General features: G+C 37.2%; 1 protein-coding gene across 6 annotated transcripts in view; it reads right to left on the reverse strand.

Annotated features, from left to right (window-relative positions):
- Nucleotides 1–26,581, reverse strand: part of LOC306877329 (tensin-1-like) — a 230,367-nt gene that overhangs the window by 130,394 nt on the left and 73,392 nt on the right. For all 6 annotated transcript variants that reach the window (XM_079429036.1, XM_079429033.1, XM_079429039.1 and 3 more), the window contains exon 2: nucleotides 12,022–12,136. In XM_079429036.1, coding sequence (XP_079285162.1) covers nucleotides 12,022–12,136 — 115 coding nt within the window. The remainder of the gene's footprint in view (nucleotides 1–12,021; nucleotides 12,137–26,581) is intronic.

A 26,581-nucleotide genomic window follows, 5' to 3' on the forward strand; every position in this document is an offset into this window, starting at 1 on the left:
CCTGTGGTCCGGACTAAACGAACCGAACTACAGATGTGAAAGCTCCCTTATTGCTGCATTCTCACCTGCCCAAACGAACCGCACCAAGAGGGAAAACGAACTCTAGTGCGATTCAACCGAACTAAATGAGGCAGGTGTGAAAGCACCCAAAAAGTCGCAATTACTTTTTTTTTTTTGTTCCATGGAGGAAACAAAGAAACAGAATTGCGTATAAACTCAGAATTGTGAGAGAAAAGTCGGAATTCTTAGTTTACCTCCCATTTCGGTTTATATCTCGCGGTTCTGTTTTTTTGTTTTGTTTTTTTTTCTCAGAATTGCGAGAAACATGTCTGAATTGTAAAATATAATCTAGAAGAAAAAAAGAGAAGCAGTAAGTTGTAAGACATTTATTTTTTTAACAATATATCTTGTGAAAATAATGTTTATTTTTCTTATTTTTTGTTTTTTAATCTAACTTGAGGTTTTAAAGGTTTATGATGTTAAAACTGAATTTAAATAAACTGCAAAACAATTAAAATCATCATTATTGATGCATACATATATACTGTATCAATAGTGTCTTGCACATTTTTTGCGACTCAAAATAATTTTTCTTGTTCTAAAGATGTTCAGATATTCTGCAGAACAAGACCGAAACATTGATTAAGAACATGTTTTTGAAGTTCATAATTGAACGATTTAGGACATTCTAGAAACAATTTTTAATGTTATTTTACATTATTAATATTTGAGCAGCAAAACCTTTCTTGTTTTAAGACATCAAACAGTACAATCTTGCTGCCTAGCTTCTAATGTCTGTTTTAGAAGCTAGGCAGTTGTAGGCAGCTCACTATGTTTTAGAATAGAGCTCATCTTCCTCCTCGGCCCTACAACCCTCTTTTGAAATCCAGGTCACAGCATGAAAACACCGGACTGGAGGCTCCTACTACTCACAAATCCCCTCAATCTCAGATGATTCCTTTTGTGTGTGAATCTAAAGTGCTTTGGGAAAATCCAGGATTTCAAAGAGTTTAAAAATATGTGCTTATTCTGGAGCAGACTGTAACTTATGTAATATTGCCATTTTTCCTGTCTTGGTTCACATTTTTTTGTGCATACGTTATATTTGCAGTGTTCTTAACTCATTGGTTTAGTCTTTGAGAAAAGTCTCAATAGGGTAAAACTGACCATGGGAGCCTTTCAGGAGTCATAGAAAAAAAAAATATTTTGGCTTCAGGTCCGCATAGTTATTGGCTTTTTCTTTTCAGGATATTTTCATTAGCATGTGATCCTCCTGTTTGGGAGTGTGTCGGATGTGAGACCGTTTAAAGAACTGATGAGTGTTTCATTCTGGTGTGACTTAGTGGTTGAAAATCTGGACTAGTTATGCAAAAGGGTTGCAGGTTATGCATTTGGCAGACACTTTTATCCAAAGTGACTCGCAAGGTGTGCATTCATCACTTGGTCAAGTTGTGTGTTCCCTGGGAATCAAACCCATGACCTCGGCATTGCTAGCTCCATGCTCTAATAGTTACAGAGCTACAGGAACATCTACCCCAGAAAAAGATGATTCATGAGCTGCTATCATTGAGAGCAAAGCACTTAACCCCAGATTGCTTCAGAGGACTGTACCTGTAAAACAAAGTAAAAAAGCAAAAAGAGGCTGTGCTTTACAGTTTTTCTGCATGTTTAAGAGGTGTGCATCTGTAATGCACAGCCTCGAGTGGCAGCATAAAAACCTAAACATAAATTTGAGAGATTGGGCACTGAGAAGCTCTAATGCATTCAGATATCTTTAGCTGCATCATAACCATCTTGAAGGCTCAGACTCGTCTTCTAACTGACATCTGATGCATACTGCACACAAAAATGACAAGACACACCGGAAATCACTAGCTCCAATCTGAGTGGCAGCTGACACATATCTTATGGGAGTCAGAAAGTCCAGCAGGTCCACCTAAGAGAAGGACAATTCATGTTTATCAAGGAACCGAGTTGAACATTTACCACGTAAATTGTATTAATTCTTCAAAATGTGGATAAGAACAGAGTTTTATTTGAGATATTTAGTAGCCAGTAAACTACATATTGTGAAAAAATGGTACAGAATTTTCTTTGAAACAATTTTCACTCAGAAATTGCAAGTAAATTTCACAAATAATTAAAAATGTCAAGTATAACAATAAGCTAAAAGTGAAATTTTGAAGTAGAAAGACTAGAATAGTATTTTCTTGTACTTACTCCAATAATCTTTTACAATTTAAAAAAAAATAAAAAATTACAATGTATACAAGCAGTAATATTTATACTATTGAGAATCTATAATACTTTTAACCAACACACTGTTAAAAAATGTAAACTGTAAATAAAACAAAAGATTATTAGAGCAAGTTTTTCTACTTCAAAATTCTACTTTCATTTTCCATTTTTGTAATTATTTGATTACACAGATAAAGATTTTACATCGATTTATGATTGAAAACTGTTTCAAAGTCATTTTTCAGTGCATTTCTTCTAGTTTCTTCACAGTCGTGTGATTGTTTTAAAAGGTTTTTCCACATCTATTATTGCCAGTCATGTTTCTTTTCACAACAGACGCATGTGGGCTTCCCAGCACGTTTCTGAGCTCACGAGCCCTGAATAAAAGATCAGCACTACCATATTGGGTGTGAAAGTGCATTGTGGGGACCGTACGTGGGTTTGCCTTGTTAGGAAGTCAGGTCTTCGTGTATAAATACTGAGAGAGGCAGGAGAGAGAGAGAGGTGGAGGGTGTGTGAAAGAGATGTAGGGAGAGAAAGAGGATTAGGAGGGGGCTGCTTAATATCTGACACAAGGACTTAAGAATGTTCAGAAAGAGAGAGAGGAGGAGGAGGAGCGAGGTTGGCATTTCCCATGCTGGCCTTTTGTAATGAGTAGCGGTCCCAGAGGGCTGGGCCGTGCCGGCTTACACAGAGAGTACAATCACAGAGCCGGACCACGAGTTTCCTCACACACAAACACACTGGACGGCACTCGAGCAAACACGCACACACGGACCACTTCAAAATGCTATGGTCATTCTCTCAAACCGAAAGTGTCCCCTGAGTGCCGCAGTGCCAAATAAAGGTTTAGCGTTTTGGCACACTCAGCACTTACAATGGAACAAATGTCAAAAGCTGGCAATTTTGCTATATACTGTGGCAGATAACTGCTTTAAGTTATGCAAACTTGAGAGACGAAGACATAGTTTCGACAAAGTTTTGAAAATGTCTGCTTTTTTGTTTGTTTTATAACAAAAAACAATGGGGGCCAATGTTGTTTAAGGCCCCAATGTTCTTCAAAATATCTTCTTTTGATTTGTGCAGATTTTCGATTTGGCGTTAACTAACTTAAGCGGATGGACGGATGGACGGACGTTTTAAAGAGACATTCACCAAAAAAAAAAAAAAAAAAAAAAAAAGTTTCAAATAATAATAAAAGATAAATAATCATCTGATGTAATTCACTGAACCGTCCAACAACACGCTGTACCACAAGGCTATATAATATATATAAACCACCTGTTCATTAATTTTCCAGCAAAACTGACAAAACTTTTGATCCATAACAGCCAATGTAAGCACCAAGTACACTGTACTCCCTTTCACCATTCTACAGTTAAACCACAAGGCAGCCCACAGTAAACTGACAACTGGATACACAAACACTAGGGTAAATACTGAACTGTGTGCTGTTTTCTGCACTGAACACACTATTTTGAGAACCTCTGGCATTATGATTGATAACCATGTCCACTGTGTGCTTTCATTTCTGTGACGCATCAACCTGTCATGTGAGGAGCACAATCCATTTCACAGATAAATGTCATATTTTAAGCACACAGACACACATCTATCTAAATGAGGACACAGACTTATGTTTTCATACCTTAATAAATAAATAAATAACTGCCAAATTTATCTAATATTCCAGAGACAATTCCAAAAGACAACGCAGACACACTTAATACCAAGTACATGAAAAGCCTCTGTGTGTGAAAGTGAGGAAAACTCATGAATTATGCAATCCATCCATTTAACCTCTATATATTATTTTGCACTCTGCGTGACCCCATAGCTGTCCATTCAGAACACTATCTACTTCTAAGTGTGATTTCAGGTGTTAACTAAGAAACAACCCCCCCGTGTAGCTGTTAAGCTTTAATATCCTGTATGGGTTATTTCCCACAATTCCCTCTGATGCTCATCTGGTGTGGATTCCGAGCTTTTCTCCAAGTCTAACTCCACTGCAGTACTGAATCAACATGCTTTCTGTGAGCTGTGCTCATGCGCCTGGGAACGCAGGATAAATAACAGCTGCATTTGTTGAAACAGCTGCTGAATTCAACACATATCACGGTGGATCACAGCGCTTATGTAATAGTACAAGAAATTAACAGTATACAGTGGTCAATCTTCAAAGTGTGTTAAGTTTTTTTATTTTTTTTTCAGAAAATCAGAGCTGGTTGTGGTTGGTGGGCTCTTTTTTGCAATCTAAAAACCGTGAACATGACACAAACAGGATCTCTGTTCAATTTAAAGGCTGATAATATATATTCTTGCACTGTCTCCTAGTGGCAAAAATAAATACTGCATGAGTTTATCTGTAAACAGATGCAAAGAAACAGCTTGTGGACAAAAGATACTGCAGCAAATATCTATAAACAGCCTTTTCTCATATATCTATTGCACAATTTAATATAATGGCTAGTCCATGTCAAATAAAGTAAGGTTGCCCATCAAATTAGTCACTGAAAATTTGCAAAATAATGCACAAATTGTAATATATATTTTGTATTTATAATTATAATATTTACAATAATAATATAATATCTAATATTTTTAACAGTCTGATTTGACACGTTGAATATTTTAAACAATTCTGCTTTTTTTTCGTAAGGCAAGAAAGAGCAAGAAGAATAGTTCATAGAATATGCTTTTTTAGAAGATCAGATAATTTTGCTAATTAAAGTTGCGATGTGCTATTTAGCTCATTTGTATTGCATGCATTATTCATTAAGAACAGAAATTAAGCTTTCCAAATATTAAAAAAGTACTAGAAAATAAAACCAGAAAATACTAATCATTTAACAGGTTTGTGCAACAAAACTATACATTTCCCATCACTCTCAGTGGAATAACAAATAAAAAAAATTGTTTTACACAGATACAACAATTACATACCTAATGCTCATTAATTATTCTTTAATTTGTTGTAAGTTAAATTATTCTTTTAATTTGTAGTGCTAAAAAAATAAATAAAATGTAAAAAACAGCCTATGTCTGACAAGCCTAAGCCTCGTCTATGCTAAATTATTGTCTTTGGTAAATTATTACAGACAAAAAAATAATATTCTGAGCAAAATTACTTGAATGTATTATAATTACATTTAACTTCCATCAAAGTAAATCAGTAACATAGGGAAGGTATGTGTGAACTTATATATATATATATAAGGTTTTGATGTGGTTTCGATGACTTACTAGTTCTTATATATATCGATGACTTACTATATATGTATACGACCAGAAGATGTCAGCGTCTCACTGGTGTGTTTAACCTCAAAAGCTATTTGGGGTGCTGGATCCTCCAATTCAACATAATGGCTCCAACTGAAAAACTGCCTACTCAGACTGTTTTCAGAACTAGTAAATCATCGAAAACTAATCAGATGCTTAAACAACATCCTGTCTATTAGGATGCCTCCTTATGTCTGTCATCATTGCAGATTATCAGACGTTATGGTGCCTTAGAAGGTCTGCAACCAGATTCAATAAAAGACGCCTTATGCTGAAAACTGTGTTCATTCTGGTTTGTGATGGAGCTTTAATTTCACACCAGATTTTTGAAGTAAAGGCGTTAACGAAAATGTTGAGGTTTCTCATGAATGCATTTTCAGCTGTAGTAATGTAAAAGTTTTAAATAAGCACAAACAGGAGGAAGTCCTGTGTGTGTGTTCACTGCAATACTAAAATGGAAGGGCATGCTGAGACAGGGCGTTTTAGCTGATTAAAGTAATGATGTTAGACTCAGCACAGAGCTCGTCTATCAGCGGGGAGAAATTAACGGCCGTCTTCATCAATCTGCTTATCTCATTTCACTAATGCAGCTCCAGGAGAAGAGTGGCAACTTCAGGAAGCCCTAATGAGCGGTTATGTAATGTGTGTGTGCTTGAATCACAATGGCAATGATGGATGGATGAGAAAAAATACACAGCGCGTGACGGACCTGCTGTGGGAAATTTTTAAAGATGAAGCGTGACATTTCTGAGACGTCAAATGGAATTGCAATCTATTAACTGGCCCAGCTGTCACAACACTAACTCAGGCAATGGCAACGTGAGTCAGTTACGTTCTCAAACCTGATTGGTTGAGCAGTGCTGATAAACACACTAATGAAACCAGGACTTTTCACTGTTTGTATCACTACACTTATTTGCCAGTCCATGAAGGGGTTTATGTTGGGGGGGGGGGGGGGGGTCTAAAAAGTTTAAATTTTCTAGTTAAAATATCTTTCAAATACAATAAATTTACTTGAGAAGCAGCACTGCATAATATATTAAGATATTAAGTTTTGAAATAATACACCTATTATTTTTATTTAATTATTATTTTGAAGAATAGACGAGTTAAAAATACTTCAAACAATCTTCCAGTGAAGTAATACAAAATTCACTTATATTCTAGGATTGATAATACGCCTTAATATATTAAGCAGCATTATTGAGTAAATAATGAAAAGCAAAAGAAGCTTAATAATATAAGATATTATATTATCTATGCTTAAAATTGTATCAAAATTGAGTTTTTGCTTTAAAAAAAAAGAAGAATAAAATGTCTGCCAATGGAGTAAGAAAATAAACTTAATTGTAAAGGAAAAACTAATTTATTTTTCTTACCCCATTGGTAAATATTTTCTTGTTTTAAGCAAAGCTCACTTCATTTTAATACATTTTCTTGATTTAAGAATGTGTATATGAACACAAGATAATATACTGATTAAGAAACTAACTTGTAGTAAACTAACTTTGTAGTAAAGTGGTCTTGTGAGTCACTGAATCATTCACTGAAGCGATTCATTTAAAAATAGATTCATTTAGGAAAAAACGGCGCTACTGTGTGTTACTCAGAGACATGCAACAGTTGACACAGCTTTAAATTTATTTGGAACTATTTTCATTGGCAGAGCAAAAATGTGTGTCTAACACTGTGTCTAAAATATAAGTTGCTCACTATTAACTTCTTGTTTATTGAAAACAGTTCAATAAACTAGGCCAATACTGTAATCATGCTGTTGTTCTGAATATATTATAATTGAATAGCTGGAATGACGCAATGATTATTTTGTGGAATTATTTTGCATTCTTAATTCAGTATTGTGAAATAAAATTTTTACTTTTAGAATTCAGATTTGGAAATAATGAGTCAAAAAATCTGCAATTACTCTGATCATTTGTTACACTGCCAATGGAAAGTAAGGTCGAAAATGCATTGTGGGATACAGTGCCATGTACTTTGTTGTATATTGCACATTTCAATGAATGTCATCAATTCAACCGGGTTTTTCTTTGCAAACAGAAAATGCTAGTAGTTTGCAAGGAATAAATACGTCATACTGCAGAAACAATGATAGTATTATATGCTATTCCAAACTTAACCAACAAATCAAGGCACATAAATTGCACATTTCACCTTTAAAAGACATGTGCTCAATTACATTCTGGACAGACTCCTTTGTGTAAACTGGCTTGGACTTTGTTAGATTGTGTGTGTCCGCTTGCATGTGTTTGCCATGTGTGCACACCCACACACACACACACAAATCCAGCGCATCATCAGTCTCTTCAAAAGCAGCCTGCACCCCTGAGGGTGATCAGGGGAGATTTTGCATTTCTTTCTGAAAAAGGAAAACTTTTCTCAAATGTCCAGAGGCAGAGACGGAATGCTAATGAAACTGCAGAAAATGCTATTTTTACATACATGTTTCCCCTTGACATCGTTTCATATCTCTGTGTCACCTCAGCTCTGCGCCTGAGGGTGTTTATGCCGGTGAAAAGACACGCCAGATCAATTGATGCCATTGAAAAGCAAACGAGAAACAACAGTGAGTCATGACAGAGTCAGGCGGGCTGCTTTCACTCTTGCAAGGCAACGCGTCCAACACTGTGATCGGCTGGAATGAAAATAATCAGATGAGATCATGTTACAGGGCAGGGGGCTCGAAAGGGGGTGTATGGTGCATTCTGTCCTTGTACTGAATGCAGGCTGCCCTTCTCTATCCAGAGAGGTACTGTTTGCTAAAAACTGGTAAATCCATTTTCTAATGGAGGATTGTTCAACTTTGTCAGATGCTGGGTATTTTCATCCTAAATGTGCCATCACTGATGTCTTATGGTTTTGGTTGCAAACTGGTTGACTGGTATAATAAATAAATTGTTAACAGTGTTTATTTGAATTGCCGTCTCTGATCACAGACCGCACATTTAAAGATTTTAAAAACAATCCATGTCTACAATTAATTCAAGCACTAAAAACGACACCAACCCATATTAGCTTTGAAGCTGAGTTCAGTCTGACCTGCTGTTCTCATGTCAAGTGCTCGACTGTGATAAGGTCTGCGGACTGCATGCTTTATTTACCATAAGAAGGGACATAGCTGTCTGCGGTAAAACTGCACTCATTTATGAGCACCATGGCAGGATGCTTATCTTCCCAAAGCTTTTAAGTGCAGGTATGGTTTCCTTTCAAACTAAATTTACTCAAACAGAGACAATTCATATATCAGCTCAGATCTTTTGTAATTTCCTCCATCTACTAAAAGAGCATGACAAGCCAATATGACCAGATTAACAGCCCATAACGCGTACACGCGCGCTGCGATCTGTCATGTCAATCTAAAGAGCGCCAAAACGATATTTAATTCCATTATTAAGCGGACAGAGTTTGAAATCATATCAAATATAACATAGAAAGATTATTGTGATTATTGGCTAGAAAGCCTGCTACAAATAACGTTTAGTGAAGTTTTGTTCAGTCACTTGACGCCCATTCAAATCTTCCCATTTGCCAATCCAGCCACAAAAGGTCCCATAAACCTCTCTGTCCTGTACTTTCCATCTCAAAGCCCTCAGCTATCAGAGGTCACTAAGACGACTCGGTCCTTTGTGTTGTGATGGACACGCACTGGAGAAAGCAGCAGGTTAACAGCTCAAACAATCAGCTAATAGTCTTAACTGTCTTTAACTCAATGACTCAATACCACTCAGATGGGACACGCTCCCTAGAGACACGTGACAGATCTATCATTCTGAATGGAAATCATTAACCAAGATGATCTACACAATTAAAGACTCAAGTGCTAATGGCTTTGAAAAGTGCAACACCGATTTCAGATGTGAACACAGAAATACAGCAAACTACTTTGATATAGACATCACTCAAGGCTAATACATTCCCATGACAAATAAGTAAGGATCTAAATAACTATGGATTTTTTTTTATTTTATGGCCAACCATAAAAATCTATAGTTGGCATGAGACTAATGTGACAGGGCTCGAAAATGGGTGTTTTAAGTAACAGCTGCAGATGGGACTGTAAAGTTAGTGAAAGTAAAAGAGTCAACTGCCACATCCAAGAAACACCAAAAATCAGCAAATAACTAAACATATACAGGACAGTGTACCAGACAATTCAATCATTCTAATATGGAAAAATTTCACTTAATACATTAAAAGAACAGCTGGAAAATATAAAGCACATATTTTAACATACATTATTAACAATATCAATTTAAATACTACTGATAAAAACTATTACAGACAACTGCAATGCTACTTAAAAGATAACATTACCTAATCTGTCATAGATTGTCTACAGCAACCTAGTGACTCTCTCAACTGAAAGCACCTGGAGATTGCTCACTTTTTGCCTGAAAGTTGTTTCTTAAAGTCTCTTCTTATTTTAAATTTTCACTTGAATGTGTATTGAACCTGAAACATGCCATGTCTTTAGCAGGACTTGTTCTGGATCTAAAGGTTTCTGCTGTCCGTAAGCATCAGATGTCTCTGATCCTGTCAGAGCTTTTCCAGCTACTGGCACTGACAAAAGTTTAACTGCAAATCTTTTCTTGATACCTGAGTTTCTGCTGGCACTGCTCAGTTTTATGTAACAGATGATAATAAAGCGGTGCACTGGAGAAATGGAGATCTGGTATGCCAGAACCCCAGCAAACCAGATACCGTCTTCATACTGTATTTGTAAGATTTAATGGTTTTTACTATGACCTTTGACCCTATATGAACATACAGTAGTCCTAACTCTAACCATTCAGCAGAAGAACATGGTCAGAGTTGAGTAATTCATCAATGGATAGGACAAAACAAGGAGTTAAAGATCCACCCTGTCTATGGAAGCTCATTAATACTTAATTATAGAAAAGACTTTTGTGCAGACTGACAAAAATTAAGATACTATCAAATGCATCGTGATGACCAGGGCCATTTCTGATAATTTCATGTATCCCGATGAGAGGAGCATAACCTCGGCTAGTCCTTCTGACATTTGCCGCTGGCTCTGATGTCTCTGTAGTAGATTAATTTAAGATATATTTTGTTTTGGGTAAATCTAACAGGTAATCTTTGGCCTTTATTCTATTGTTCTATTAATATGTTAAAATATAATATTTTGTTTCATTGTAATGTATGTACGTTCCCTGAACTACATTTCTGCGGCTATTAATATGTTTAAATGAAAACAAAAAGAGACAGTGGTGTTTGATATATTTCGTCTGTAAATACAGTGAGGAAGATTACAGCAGCCAAGGCGAGCTGACTGACGTTATCAAGTACGCTGCTCTTTGCAGAATTACTGGACTTGTGTCGTTCCATTCGCGGGAGCTCACACTCCGGAGTCTAACTCGTGAAGTCCGAACTACCGAGGATGCAAGTCCAAAATTTGAGTACTTGGTATTGAGAAACGCACGCAGACCTAACGTTACGTCACCAGACTATTTGCCTAATCTTCTCAGTACTTTAGACCGCGATGGAAACGCAGCCAGCAACAGGTCTGGGGGGAAAAAATTCCTTGGACATATTGTTCCAGGTAATTTCGGTGGAAAAGCGGCTTATGTTTCACAGAACTAATCATTGCCTGGGTTGCGTAGGCTACATATATGTGGGGCGGATCTATCAAAATAAGGGCGAGACCCTTTTGGGGTAGGGGCGTATTTGTTTCGGTGATTTCAAATATCAACATTGGCTTCCAGAAATCGCTGCCTTTAACTCACCCTCATGTCATTCCCAACGTACATGACTTTCTTTCTTCTGTGCACAAAGAAAGATATTTTGAAGTATGTTGATAACGGAACAGTTTCCATTGCCATTGACTTCCATTATATTTTTGACCATACAATAGAAGTCAATGGGAGCTGAAACTCTTTGGTTAACAACATTCTTTTATGTTCCACAGGAGAAAGTCATACAGGTTTTGAATGACATGAGGGAGCGTAAATGATGACAGATGCCTTCAATGCCTAGAAACGGCCCTGGTGATGACTCCACTTTTGGTGTGAATCCTGGCTCTAGTGCAGAAACGTCAGGCGTAAACCATGCTTTAACTTCTAGACCTCCCTGATGGAAGCTAACATTCCATTCCGGCTTAATCTTCACCACAGCAGGACTAAAATCAGGTGAATATCCGCCCTAACCATCCTGCTGTAATGGGAACCTTGTGTTGCTCTTTCACTCTCTGAAGTCACACATCAAGTGGTGATGTAATTTCCAGCGGCCATTGCAGGCATTCTGCAGTACAAGCCCTGTCTGTAATGCCACACATTCTCTCTCAATGGCCTAATCAGGTTAATGATTATATTTCATTAGCGGGACAGACTGACTGGTCAGTGGGAGCAGCTGCCACCCCTCACAAACATCTCAACCTTTATCCATTAGCTCTCATCAGATGCTGGGACGGGCAGATGTCCCTAGTGGAAGACACCCCCCAGGCGGTCCACCCTCCCCTGGACTGACCTCTGCAGATGAGCCCCTCATTGTTTACAGTCTGCTTGCACACGCCACAGTGCTTCCCCTTCTTGAACGTCTTCAGCCGGAAGGTGTGAGAGTGGACGGCTTCAAACTCTTCAGGCTGCAGTGGAAAAGAAACAAGGAATATTATAGAGGCATGATAAGGAATCTTACTGCATACAACTACAGCAGGACGATCCAAAAAATAAAAATAATATTTTCTTGCCCAATCAAAGGAACTATCCTTTCAAACAAAAGAAGTCTAAAGCTAGAATTTAAATAGAGTACAAATCTACTTAAAAATAATCAAGGCATGTTTTCCACACAACATAAACACAAGAGAGAATAATATTTAATATTTTACAGCAATATAACAATACAATTGAGCAATATCCAGCAATCTAAACAATAACATACTAAAAAACAGCAACATTTGCCTGATTATGTTTTCGTAAACATTGTAATATATGAAAAAATATGTTCTGTAAACACATTTAAGTAATGACACGAAACAAAACACTGAATCAAAGTTTTGAATCAATGAACCAAATTGGAGTTTGAACGAATTCATGAAGCATAAAGTCAAAAATATAAAATGTCTATTTTATAAATTAATGCCATAAAAGCACAATACATAAATAAATAATCAATGATATTTAATGCTTAATTTAATTCTCTTACACTCACCAAGGCTTTACTACTGTGATATACACTAACCGGCCACTTAGTGTACACCTGTTCAATTGCTTGGCAACACAAATTGCTAATCAGCCAATCACATGGCAGCAACTCAATGCATTTAGGCATCTAGATGTGGTGAAGACGACTTGCTGAAGTTCAAACCGAGCATCAGAATGGGGAAGAAAGGGGATTTAAGTGACTTTGAACGTGGAATGGTTGTTGGTGCCAGACGGGCTGGTCTGAGTATTTCAAAAACTGCTGATCTACTGGGATTTTCACACACAACCATCTCTAGCGCTTACAGAGAATGTCAAAGCCTACCTGAGTATTGTTGCTGACCATGTCCATCCCTTTATGACTACAGTGTACCAATCTTCTGATGGCTACTTCCAGCAGGATAATACACCATGTCACAAAGCTCAAATCATCTCAGACTGGTTTCTTGAACATGACAATGAGTTCACTTTACTCAAATGGCCTCCACAGTCACCAGATCTCAATCCAATAGAGCACCTTTGGGATGTGGTGGAACGGGAGATTTGCATCATGGATGTACAGCCGACAAATCTGCAGCAACTGTGTGATGCTATCATGTCAATATGGACCAAAATCTCTGAGGAATGTTTCCAACACCTTGTTGAATCTATGCCACGAAGAATTAAGGCAGTTCTGAAGGCAAAAGGGGGTCCAATCCGGTACTAGCAAGGTGTACCTAATAAAGTGGCCGGTGAGTATATATTGAAAAGTAATTTATTACTGTGATGGCAAATTTCCAGCATCATTACTCCAGTCTTCAGTGTCACATGATCCTTCAGAAATCATTCTAATATGCTGATTTGCTACTCAGGAAACATTTTATATTATCAATGTTGAAAACAGTCGGGCTGCTTTATAGTTTTTGTGGGAGAAAAAAAGCTAAATTGTTAGCCGCTGACATAAGTTAAACAATTGTTGTTATCTCTCCCAGTGCCTAATATTTTCAAGTATTTTACATGTATATTTATATTCTTCTAAGTGTCCACATGTACAAAAGAAGCAGCTTATCTAAAGACAAAATATCGAGATCGCCTTGTTCTTTTTTGTCTAAAGTGAAAATGCAACCCAGAGCATTCTCGATGAAACACAGAGCCTTATTTGGGAATGGTGCAGCTGCGTTTAGGTATGACTGAGGCACCTTGTGCTTCACCCTCAGTAGGAGCTGAGAGGGGAGAGAGGGGCCATCCAAAAACAAGAGAGACATGGACAGGATTTGGGCCGCTGCAGGTGTGTTATGTAAGCTGGAACCGCACATTTGGATCTGACAGGCTCAGATGGGCTGTGCTCCGCTCAACAGACCCCCTGTTTCAGGCCTCCATGTTTTCGATTTCTATAATGATGTCTGACGTTTCTTTTTCCATGTAGGTGGCTCTTCCCTACAGCTGCCAGTCTAGCTTGGCAGGGATCTGATATTCCACGTGTCTCATATATTGAGATGCTGACGGAACAACACAGAGAGGAGAGCGAAGTTTAGGTGGCACCGGTACTGGCCAGTGTTTTCTGACATTTGGACAACAAACTCCCAAGTGTCTTCATTCTGTAACATTTGTCTGACTGAGCAATAGTAACTAAGGTGGCGGAGCCTTGCAGACATCAATTGCTGCATGAGGAAATTCCATGCAGTAGATCAGAGCTATTGTATATGGAGGAAATAACTGTACAAGACAGACCCCCTCGATGCACTAATGTAAGTCGACATCTGGATTTATAGACTCAGACTAGGTCAGGAAATCCTAGTCTAATTCTCAAAGGTTTGACGCCACAGTAAACAAGACATCTACTGAATCTGTACCAGCTCTGTAAACATTATAATGGCAGATAAGTTCAATTATGTAACATTTTAATCTTCTTTATGATCCTCAATGGAAAGCAACGCTGTAGTCATGGCTTGAGGGTTAATATCTTGCAGTCTTCTCCCAAGAGATGCCCTGGACAAGCTGAACAAAGATGGTGTATCTGAAGAATGAAACTCCATTGGACGGTGTGACATTGACGGTTATGTGCCAACAATGACATGGTCTCATTTCTATACCTCCGTCAGGACGCGCCTCGGCTTAATGTGGTTAGACTAATCTAATTAGCCAGAAACAATCAATGCACCCAGTCTGAGATCCGTGAGTCTTTAACAGATACTGGATGAAAGCATCACAATCTACACACAGAGATACTATACAGACTGCAGTCTGTCAACTGCTTGTATGTACAGCTCAGTTTTAAATTAACTATTAAAGACAATGTTCACCCAATTTTCATCATTTACTCACCATCATGTTGTTTCAAATTATCATGTTGTTTCTATTGATTTTGTGGAAAAACAAAGGAGAATTTTTGAAAAATGTTCACTTTCAAGAACCAAAAATCAGCATAACAGCGCCAAAGAAGTAATCCATATGATTTGTTTGTTATATGCCAAAACATCTGCAGCCATACATCCCTGAAATGTCAATACTACAGACTGACATTGATGCTGGAAGTGAAACAATTCTCAAATAAAAATAATCACAAAATGTGTGAAAAAGAACGTAATGAAAAAGAAACTGTATCATAAAATTAACTGTGTTAGCAAATAGCTGCGTAGGCTGCGTAACTATTTCTCCATCCACTCCTCTGAACACTGGATTCAAAAAGAAAGACAGAACCGTCAAGTAGTGAAATATTTATCTTCTTATGCCTAAAAATAAATAAATATATAGAAATAAAGAAATGTTGTTGTTGTTTTTGTAAATAATAATGTTTATTATTTTATTTATTTATGAACAACTCCTTAATAATTAATAACAATAAATTAAAGGTAGCTATGTGGGAGAAAGAAGGGGACAGGATCAGGAAAGATCCTTGAGCCGGGATTCGAACTCGGGATGCCCGTAGCGCAACGGTACAATATGTCATTGCACTGCCCTCAAGGCTATCGGCGCCAACTTACTGGTATCAATATTGAAAATATTAGCCTCTATAATACTTGGTACTGTATTGAAGGGAAAATTCACTAATAATCTTCCCTTCTGCTGAAGCACTCAAATGATGTGCCATCAACAATGGTCAATTTCAATGCACCACATCAATGCAACAAATGATAGGAAGAAAAAAAAATATTTGGAACAGTCTGAGGGTGAGTAGATAATGCCAAATTGTTCACTTCGGGTGAACTAATTTGAAATCAAAACACTTTTTCACATTGCCACATTCTGTACATGCACTTGTACATAAACTGTTTGAGCCACGGGACAAGTGAAAACAGAGCACAAAAGGCCAAACAGGAAAATGTCTCAATCTGAACTCATGAGAGCAGAGAATGAGACTAGTCTGCGCTCCTGACAGTGAGACAGGACCACGTGAGCTTTTATTCACACAACTACAGGAGGCTGAACTGAATTAGACTGAGAAACACTGACAAAGAATCTTGGCTCAAAAACATAACACACTCCTCTACTGATACTCCCTTGTTTACTCTGAAAATACATATGTAAACATACCCCCAAAACAATATGGCCAAGCTCTGCTGTTACGCAATTGTTTCAGGACAATGCGGGTGCTCTGGAATATGGGTTATTGTTGAGGAACGTTGTGGCTGGGGAGGCAGGAATCATGGGGAGGGTTGGCTAACCTTCCACAGTCTATTGAAACACATGGGGTTACGAATTACCCAATCCCATCACCCCAAACACTGCCAGCCTTTCAAATGGCCCATATCACTCTCTCAGATGGGAGGCCGTGGCCTGCATAACTGTATGCACAGCCCCCTCGCCGAGACGCTAAGCCCCTGGGAAAGGCACTCAGCCTCATTCAGACAACCAATCTATGCAGCAGACAATACAGACTCTCACCCCAGAGAGAGGAAGAGGTGGGGAGGATCACCATGCAGACAGAGCAGGGCATGATGGGCTTCAGACAGCAGCATGCAGACCAGTCTTTTCGTGACTGATTAAGAGTTTCAGAGGAGAAGCAACAGGTGATCAGACACTGATAGCTCTGTCTATAGGGCCATATCACTAAAACATATTTTAAAATTTTTCAGCCTTTCAAATCTATGTGTTAATAATGTTTTAAAGTGAAAATAAATCTACAAGTACAAAAACAACATGCAAATAAATTACACCTAAACACAACTCTGAAAGCCAATATACACTATATGTACAGTACATATATGTAATCGGTAAACCTCCAGATCCTCCTGTCAACCCTACTGGCAAAGGGCATCTCAGGAACTGCACTCCAGTGGTTTGAGTCTTACCTCTCAGATAGGTCCTTCAAGGTATCTTGGAGGGGTGAGGTGTCCAAGTCACAACATCTAGCTACTGGGATGCCTCAGGGCTCAGTTCTAGGACCGCTTCTCTTCTCTGTCTACAAGGCATCACTATAGGTTCTGTCTTTCAGAAACATGGCTTTTCATATCAATGCTATGCTGATGACACACAACTCTACCTCTCATTCTATCCTGATGAGCCGACGATAGCTGCTCGCATCTCAGTATGTCTAACAGGTATTTTTTGATGGATGAAGGACCATCACCTTCAACTCAACCTTCCCAAGGCAGAACTGTTTGTGGTTTCAGCAAAACCATCACTTCATCACAATTTCACCATCCAACTAGGTGCATCAACCACAACTCCTTCAAGGACAGCCAGGAATCTTGGAATTGTGATTGGTGATCATCTAAATTTCACAGACTGCATTGCTAAAACTGCATGGTCCTGCAGATTTGCTTTATACAACATTAGGAAGATTGGGCCCTTTCTTTCGAAGCATGCTACACAACTCCTTGTTCAAGCTCTTGTTCTGTCCAGGCTTGACTATTGCAATGCTCTCTTGACAGGTCTTCCAGCCAGTTCTATCAAAACTTTACAACTAATCCAGAATGTAGCTTCAAGATAGTCTTTAATGAGCAAAAAAGTATGCATGTCACACCTCTGTTCATCAAATTGCACTGGCTACCAATAGCTTTTTAGGGAACTTATTGGTCAATAAAGGTCATTATGTAACAATTTTTAATTTTATTATCATCTTCAAAATCATTGTGAACATAGAATAAATACCAGCCTTAGTTGCGTCTGTCCCCTCTGGTGAGTCAGACTCTCCTCTACAGCAAGGAAGTTTTTCCCACAAGTTTACTACTATGAGCTTCAACAGCACCTGGTCTCAGATGCGGTTACTACAGGACAACAATGATTCCAGATGGTGGTGTGTGTGAGAGAGACGCTGCTGTTAAGCCACCTGTGATTCTCTTTGATGGCTTTCTTTGAACTTGACGCATGGGAAGAAGTTTCCTAGAGGAGCTGGAGGAGAAAGATAACATTCTATTCTCACAGAGCTGCAGCAGGGTGGGACACAAACAGGAAGTGCTGTTCCATGAATATATGAAGCTGATTTCTAAGTGAACTATTTCTTTAACTGAGCCATACGCATCAATGTGCCTGCTAAAACGCCCTCATTTAGTTACTGAAAGCTTCATCCAGCAGGTCCAGACCCCTCTTTTCATTCAGTCTCTCACTAGTTCTGACACACATTTACTTTCTCTCCATCCTGTCAGCTCAACCAGACACAGACTGGGCACACAGCCATCACCGCTGAGGCAGGAAAGGAGGTGTGTTTCCATCATAAACTCACTCTGCTCAGGAGAGAAGCATGCATGAGTCCCAAAAAGTATTTGGACACTTCAGTCACACTTAAAAATGTCTGAATGTCACTGAATTAGACATACAGTCAAACTATGCAAGCTAGATGTTAGTTATATTTGGAATGAAATAGAATACCAATTACTAATTGCAGTATAATCACAGTATTAAGCAAGTTCTTCAAATTTTTAAATTGTGTGTGTGTGTGTGTGCGCGCGTGTGTATTTATATTTATTTATCTATAAAAACAAACATTTTACATTCATAAGTTTAATTAATAAATTAATTTCATTATTTATATTTCATAAATATTGCATATAAGTTAAGCAATTGACATAATATTAATTAGTTATATATTGTAAGTAATTAAGTAATATAATATACATTGTAGTGTATTATTAAAAGCAACTTATTTAACCTTTTAATACATATTATTATTATTTTATATTATTAATAATATTTAAAAACAGCTTAAGTATATGGAAACGCTTGTTTTGTTTACTGTGTAGAGACGTGCTGATATCTCGTTTGGTCTCGCTCTGTCTCGTGTATCTTGTCAGTGTCTGCGCTTGCTTGGCTATTTGTTGTGAAAAAAGAAGGAAAGTGTGTTCATCTAAATTCAATTAGTATTTTGTTAGATGGGTATAAAAAAGCGTAGTTTACAGCGACAGCGGTCGCGGCAGTTGTCGTGTGAAGGCCTCCTTGTGTGATGACCGAAGAGTGTAAAGACCATCGACTCTACCGTGCGACTCCACCGGGCAGGGACCCTGGCAAAGGATATAAGTATCACTTTCTCCTCTTTTCTACTACTTGTTTCACTTCTGTTGCAGTTTTTATAACCATTTCTTACTATGTGTAATTAAGTTGTTGTTTTTAGCATGTGTGTTTGGCAGTGTTATTTCTTAGGATTACCGATAAACTATACTGTCGTGATTTGTATTTGTTATTAAGTTTTAGTTTAATTTAATTTGAGTTATTTTAATACTTCAACAAACTAAATGGAAATTACATACATACATACATACATGCATACATACAAATTCAATATATATATATAATGTATGTATGTATGTATGTATGTATGTATGTATGTATGTGTGTGTGGTTGTACATATACATATAGTTGTTGTTTTTTTGGTGTTTGGCTTAGTGTTATGTTAGAATCATTATTATACTCATACCTTTTGTTCTTTAATATTTTGAATTGTTTTTAGCTTTATTATTTATTTATTTTTTCATTTAAATGTTAAGTTTTTAAATTTTGTTGTATGCATTTGTCATTTTTATTTAATTTCTTTATTTTTAAAATGTGTATAGGTAGTATTTATAAAGTTTTAGCTTTTAGTTTTGGATCTGTTTTAGTTGTTTTAATACTACAATTGATTGCTTCTGTTGTCTTCATTTGTAAGACGCTTTGGATAAAAGTGTCTGCTAAATGACTAAATAATAATAATAATAATAATAATTTATTATTATTATTATTATTATTATTAATATATACATACATATATATATATATATATATATATATATATATATATATATATATATACATACATATATATACACACACATATATATATATATATATATATATATATATATATATATATACACACACATATATATATATATATATATATATATATATATATATATATATATATATATATATATATATATATATATATATATATATATATATATATATATATATATATATAACTGAAAAGAGCTAAATTATAATTTTATAATAAATAGTATGATATATTATTAAAATATTCTTATATAATAGAATGGGGCTGAAATGTGAGGCTGCTACTCAACAAACATAGCGTCATTTGTTAAGGTTTTATGGTTTTATGTCCTAGTACAGTTAGAAATCATCGGTCTCTCCGTGTGCAAACCCTGCCAAGCGTCATGGGAAAGTGTCTGTAGGCGTCCGGTGAGGCATGGTAAATACAGCCATTCACCTACAATCCTCTTAGCGTTTAATCTGTAAATTAGCAGTGTGAATGAAGTCATTGCAGGGTATTCAGATCTGCCCTTAAGTGATGTTAAATTACAGCAGAGGTTACTTAAACACCTCGCAGAGCGCAGAGCCCCAGCAGGCCCGTCTCTAACGCGCACACACATTCCTAATGTATACAGTCACCTTACAGACTGTTCCTTCTGCAGACAGAAACAGAGACACACGTGTGTCCCAAATCGCTCCCAATATTGTGCACTATACTCAGTGTTAGACATTCTGTGGACTTTTCTCTTATTTCTTAGTGAACAACTTCCTGTATATCTTTATACTCTTTATGGGTCATTAAAATACATGATTAAAAAATGACAAATCTAGTTAAATATGTGCTCTTTTTATTCATGATGGTTTCATTTGGTTCTGATAAACTTTCAGGTGAATTTCAAGAAAGGTTTTAATATCATGACTTGTGGTGTAATCAAGTAAAGAGTAAATATTTTTATTTCCATATTTTATTTTCATATTTTCTCTATACCTAATCATTATTTTAAAAAACTATAAATATATAAATACTTTTTCCAATGTATTTTATTTATTTATACATGCAAACATAAGGAAAGAAAGAAAGAAAGCTTTAGCTATATACATAATCAGCCTGATTTATTTGCCGAAACCTTTTCTTCTTTTTTTTGCCTTCATACGCAGAGTTTGAATTCATTCAGTCATTTATTTCACTTGTTATATAACAAATGCTGTGGCATACACTATGTAGGAAACAGTGAATGAGTGAACAAGTATGTGATTTCAGATCAAGTCTGTTTGATTTGCTCAGTAAAGCTCTCAAAAAGAGCCTCCAAGTGGCGTTATTTCATTCTCCCTGTCCAATCATCTAGTCCCGTTAAACATTACTCATTCTCATATATGTGCCTCAACATACTACGCTCAACACAACGGCTTAGCATAAATCTCAAATACCCACACATACACTCACATTCACCCTTAATATTCACGTTATACAAATACACTCACCCTAAAGTCTGCTCATAAATCCTTTAAACGCACACACAAATGTTTAAAATCCACCCTCGTGTTTACTAGATACATCAATCACTCCCTCCAACCATACCAATGCAATAACACAACATCTTCACCTGCAAATGAACCCAAGGAGCTGGAAATGTGTGAGAGTTGCTAATCCATGTAAAACATGCCTCCACAATGCTGGAGAACATATCGGAAAAACCCATCTCCGTGTGTCCATATTCCAGTGCCAGGATAAGATGGTTGTGTCCAACACTGGGCCACCCATCCATTTACCTAAACAGCCAAAAGCCACGCTTCTGTGATATTCTACTGACCAAATATTGCTGGGACGTGTTGCTATGTGGTCGCAAGGGTGTTGCAAGGGTTTGCTTATTCCCCCAATGTTTATACGTGTCTCGAAAAAGCCAAGATATGTTATACAGGTTAACATGTTTCAAAATCAGAAAAGAATGTAAATTGAAATCATTCAGATATGGGGTTTTAAATAGGGATGCAAAATATTGAAATTCCAGTCATTACAGTACAATTGGCTGATGTTATAAATCTGTAATACTTTTGAAAAATAAAATTAAATAAATACATTGAATGATTTGTGGTGTAACCAAATAAAAATTTAAATAAATAATTTTCCTTTTTTCATATTTTCATAATATTTTATGTTTTTCAAGGTATTTTTTAAAGTTTTTTTTTAAATATCATTAATTATGTATTAATAAGTATCATTAAGTTTTCAGGCAGCCCCACGTTTTTGAAATTCTGATATTGAAATACTGCCAATAATTATTTAATATTATGTTATATAATTTACCAATATTATAACTCTAAAATAAAATTAAAGGTCTTAAACTCAATTCCTGGAGGGTCACAGCTCTGCACAGTTTAGCTCCAACCCTTATCAAACACACCTGATCCAGCTAACCAAGGTCTTCGGGATTACTAGAAACTTCCAAGCAGGTGTGATTTAGAGCTGGTTGGAGCTAAACTCTACAGATCTGTAGCCCAGCAGGAATTAAGTTTGAGACCACTGCTTTAGGGTAAAGAAGATACAAAGGTGTCCCTTAGTTGGTACTGCCCCAGTGACAAGCTGTTGTACCCATAAAGGTATAATTTTTGCAAATTTTAGCACAAACAGTGCAGTGGACATTAATGATATTGATTTCTAAGCCTAGAATACCCTAGTAACAATCCAAAATAGACTTATTTGTACAGTACATGACCCATAAGTCCATTACCAGTCCATAAGACTGATTTCTGGCTTGGAAACCTTAATGTTTTGGCCAAACTCAATTTCACATCATTAGGTCGTTTGGAAAAGTCATTGCTGAGTTTGATTATCATGCAGCAATTGACCATTGATCAACTGTACACAATGACACGGAGAGGTTCGCCTTGACACATCCTGTCAAGAACCATACACAAAGCCTTCAATTTCTGGAACATGTAACCAAAACTGTGAACTGAAGATCTGGATCTTCTCCAGTGATTATATTCCTTGTTCGTAACAAAACTCTGTATTTAGAATTAGATGAAGAGATTAGTTGGCTCCTCATTTGGTGGTTGACACCATAAAACTACCTGCTATCCCTTTCTTGGCACCAACTCAACCATGACTGCTGTCTGTTCAAGAATCTGTAATACCTGGAGGAAAGCAGTCCATTAGTATTCCCACTCATCTCAAGACTGCCTGGAAGTACACAACCTTCTTACTACCTTCAACACACCCCGAAACATCTCACTTTCTGTACCTGACTTTGGTTTAAGGAGGTCTGGCCTCTTTGGGACTCCCACCCCCATCCATCCCACCACAATGTTTTCTTTCACAACACTGCAATTCTTCTGCTCACAAAAACATTTCTCAGCAAGGGGATCTGACCTTTGCCCTCGCCCCCCTCCCTTTCCTTCCACTCTTATTGAGCTCACATCCACACAAACATAGCGAGGACGTCTTGCTCTCGTTGCCCTTTAAAGGGTTCGGAGTGCCGTAGGGGGTTCGCTCACCACAGGACGAGCCCCCAGAGCATCTGAGGACAAGAGAAGCATTAAAGCACCGCAGACCGATGCTGCATTGATTTGAGGGGAAGGCAAATGTCCTGGTGAATTGAAAGTGTAAGAGAGAACCCATGGGTCTGATCAAGTTCTGCTATAACATCCTCAGGAAACGGCATCCAAAAAACTTGGTTATATTTGTCAAACAAAGCATTTTTGAGTGAAATCTGGGAACTGAAAAAACAAAGCGTAATATAACAGAGGTAAACTTCCTCCATGTTCCATAAAAATAAAAAAAGACTGTCAAACATAATCATTCAAATTAAAGATGCTGTAAATAGGGATGCAAAATATGACGATAATTACGTTCATGTTACGGCCGATAACAAATAAATGACCAATACAATTGCATTGTGTGTAATGCAATGCAATGCAATAAAATAAAAAGTTTTGATTTAATGATTTAAAAACCAAGTAAAAAGCGGATATATTACTTTCCATATTTTGAATAATTCATTCATAAATACCATCAAGTTTTTGAAGAGTTGCACAAGCCAGTAATTACTTTCAAGTTCAGGCTAATAAATTACATGTTATAAATACGTAATATTTTCTTAATTTTATTAAATTAAAAAATAATAAATAGCTGTATATTTTATAAGTGATTATATTACAATACTATAATAGTAAATACATAACAAATAAATATAAATATTACTTTTGAAATATGCCATTTGTAAAAAAAAAACTATGCAGTTTGAATCATAAAAAATTTCATAAGTCCAAGGGACATCCAGGATGTTTGTTAGACTGTCCATGAAAAAGGGTTATAAGGTGCAATAGGTGATTGTCTTCAGAAACATTTTTTGTTATGCTGGTTGAAACTCTCGTCACATCCCGATAGCAATCATTAAGTTAAGTGGTCAATGTATTTATCTGTATTTATATATTCTGTGGAAGGCGTAGGACCAAGAAATGTTTGTCCAATCAAAAAGCTCGGTCCGAGCGTTTTAATTGGCTTTCCTACCTGCCTGTCAACGTATGTATTAGCATACCTCTGCGCATCCCCATTCGTGCAGACAGGATACGTCATCAGCGCGTTCACGAACACACGATGTAGCTCAGCAGTTCCCAATTCCAGTCCTCATTTTGCATGTCTCGCTTAGTTAATACACCTGATTCAGATAACCAGCTCGTTAGAGGAGAGCTACGTGCATGAACTGTGTTCTGGATGACATGCTCCCTACAGAGTGTTCTTTGCTCCCTACTCCCTGAGCAGGTGGAAATCCGTTGAAGTTTACCGTTGGGAACCGCTGATGTAGCTTATTGTGGTAATGTTGCCTGAGTCCTAATGTGCACACAATCCATCCTAAATTCTATGTGATATTAGTAATTTTCAATACCATTTATGACAGATAGGGTGGATAGTATGCACATTGGGAGGCAGGGATAGTCTCTGGTATTCTGGTCTGTGAGCGTATATGCGTTCAGGGGGCATGGCTTTGGATGGCGATTGCAGGGAGGGTGGGACGTTCGCTTTCAGTGCTATCAGGCTAAAGTTAGCATTTTCCGAGATCTCCTACTGCACCTTTAAGTCTTTGTGATAGTCTATTGCAATCTCTTTGATTTAACCTGACAGATAAGACTAAAATGCTATAAGGTATTATATATGGTTCTTGGCTGCCACCTCTCTCCAAAACCCTACTCTTCAACTGCAGAGACACATGAACGACTGATGATGGAGGGACAATTCACTTTCATCCAAACATTCACGGGTCAAATGGTTACAATTGTTTTAGTATGTCAAACAAACCTCATACAACAGCGCTGTAGAACAAAACCCCTTCCCATCTGGATCGAATTAACCGTTATCTGCCCTAGTCCAAGCAATCTGAGGAAATCAGCATTGCCTAAACTTTTATATTACATGGCACTCAAGGCCAGACATTCATTTACTTATTTATTATGATGAGTGTGTTTATGTAGTATAGGGATTTGCTCCCCGATCCCTCTGTCTAGCCCGGCCAGTGTTGTGGACCGGGATCAGTCTATCCCACTGGGGCTCCTCAGGAAGAAGAGATGAAGTGAGGATGACAGACGGAAACCAGTTCTCAGAACAGACTGATCTAGACCAACCTCATCAGACAGCTGGCACAGATCCACCGACCGTCTACCTCGTCCCAGACAAATCTTTACATTACACTACAGAGTTCCTGAATCTCATTCATTTTCTCCACAGAAAAATATATTTTTAGAGATAATGTGCAAACCTTTCAAGACAGCATACCAAGTCACTTTTGCACAAAAAACAACACATGAATTTCTAATGGTATAATTCTGAGATTTACATTTTCTGAGAAATATTTTATATAATTTAAATGTTGACTATAACCCACGTAATTGAGAAATAAAAAAAACAGAGATGTGGGAAAAAAAAATAAAAAAATTCAAACATACAATACATTAAATAAAATATTATCATGCAAAATAATATATAATGCATTAATATACACTAAAAAATGCTGGGTTAAATACAACCCAGTGCTGAGTAAATATTGGACAGTACACATGCTGGGTTGTTTTCAACCAACAGTTGGGTTAAATGTTTAACCCAACCTTCTGGGCAGTAACCCAACCGCTGGGTCTAAACAACCCAATCACTGGGTTCGTCCATATTTTACCCTGCGCTGGGTTGTATTCAACCCAGCATTTTTTACAGTGTAGTTGTTTGTCTATATATCTTAAGTTGTGTCTTAGTATTTATATTATTAAATTGCAGAGGTGGGACCAAGTCATTGTTTTGCAAGTCACAAGTAAGTCTTGAGTCTTTGCATTCAATTCTCGAGTCAAGTCCCGAGTCAAAATAGGCAAGTCCAAGTCGAGTTGCAAGTCCTCAACTTTTAGCTTCAAGTCTTAAACAAGTCATTAGTGCTCATTAGTGCTTAGTCTATACCAACAGAAAAATGTCACAAAACTAGTATATTCACTCTCTTCACCCATGTTTGTGGGTGGTCTTCCTCTGTCAGTCTCTCGTCCTGGGAACTTGAAGATCAGTATCTGAGCGGTTCTTATGATCACTCTCTTCAGGATCCAGATTAAGTCATTTTTCCCAGGATCTGCTGAAGCCATTATTCCAGTTGGCATGTCACAGCCCAGAACCCCCATCACTGCCGGAACTACCCCGGCTTCACTTGACTAGTCACATTCTTTCAAACTTGTCCTTTAGTCTCTGGTATTC

This window comes from Barbus barbus (genome assembly GCF_936440315.1).
Source record: "Barbus barbus genome assembly, chromosome: 11".
Classification (NCBI taxonomy): Eukaryota; Metazoa; Chordata; class Actinopteri; order Cypriniformes; family Cyprinidae; genus Barbus; species Barbus barbus.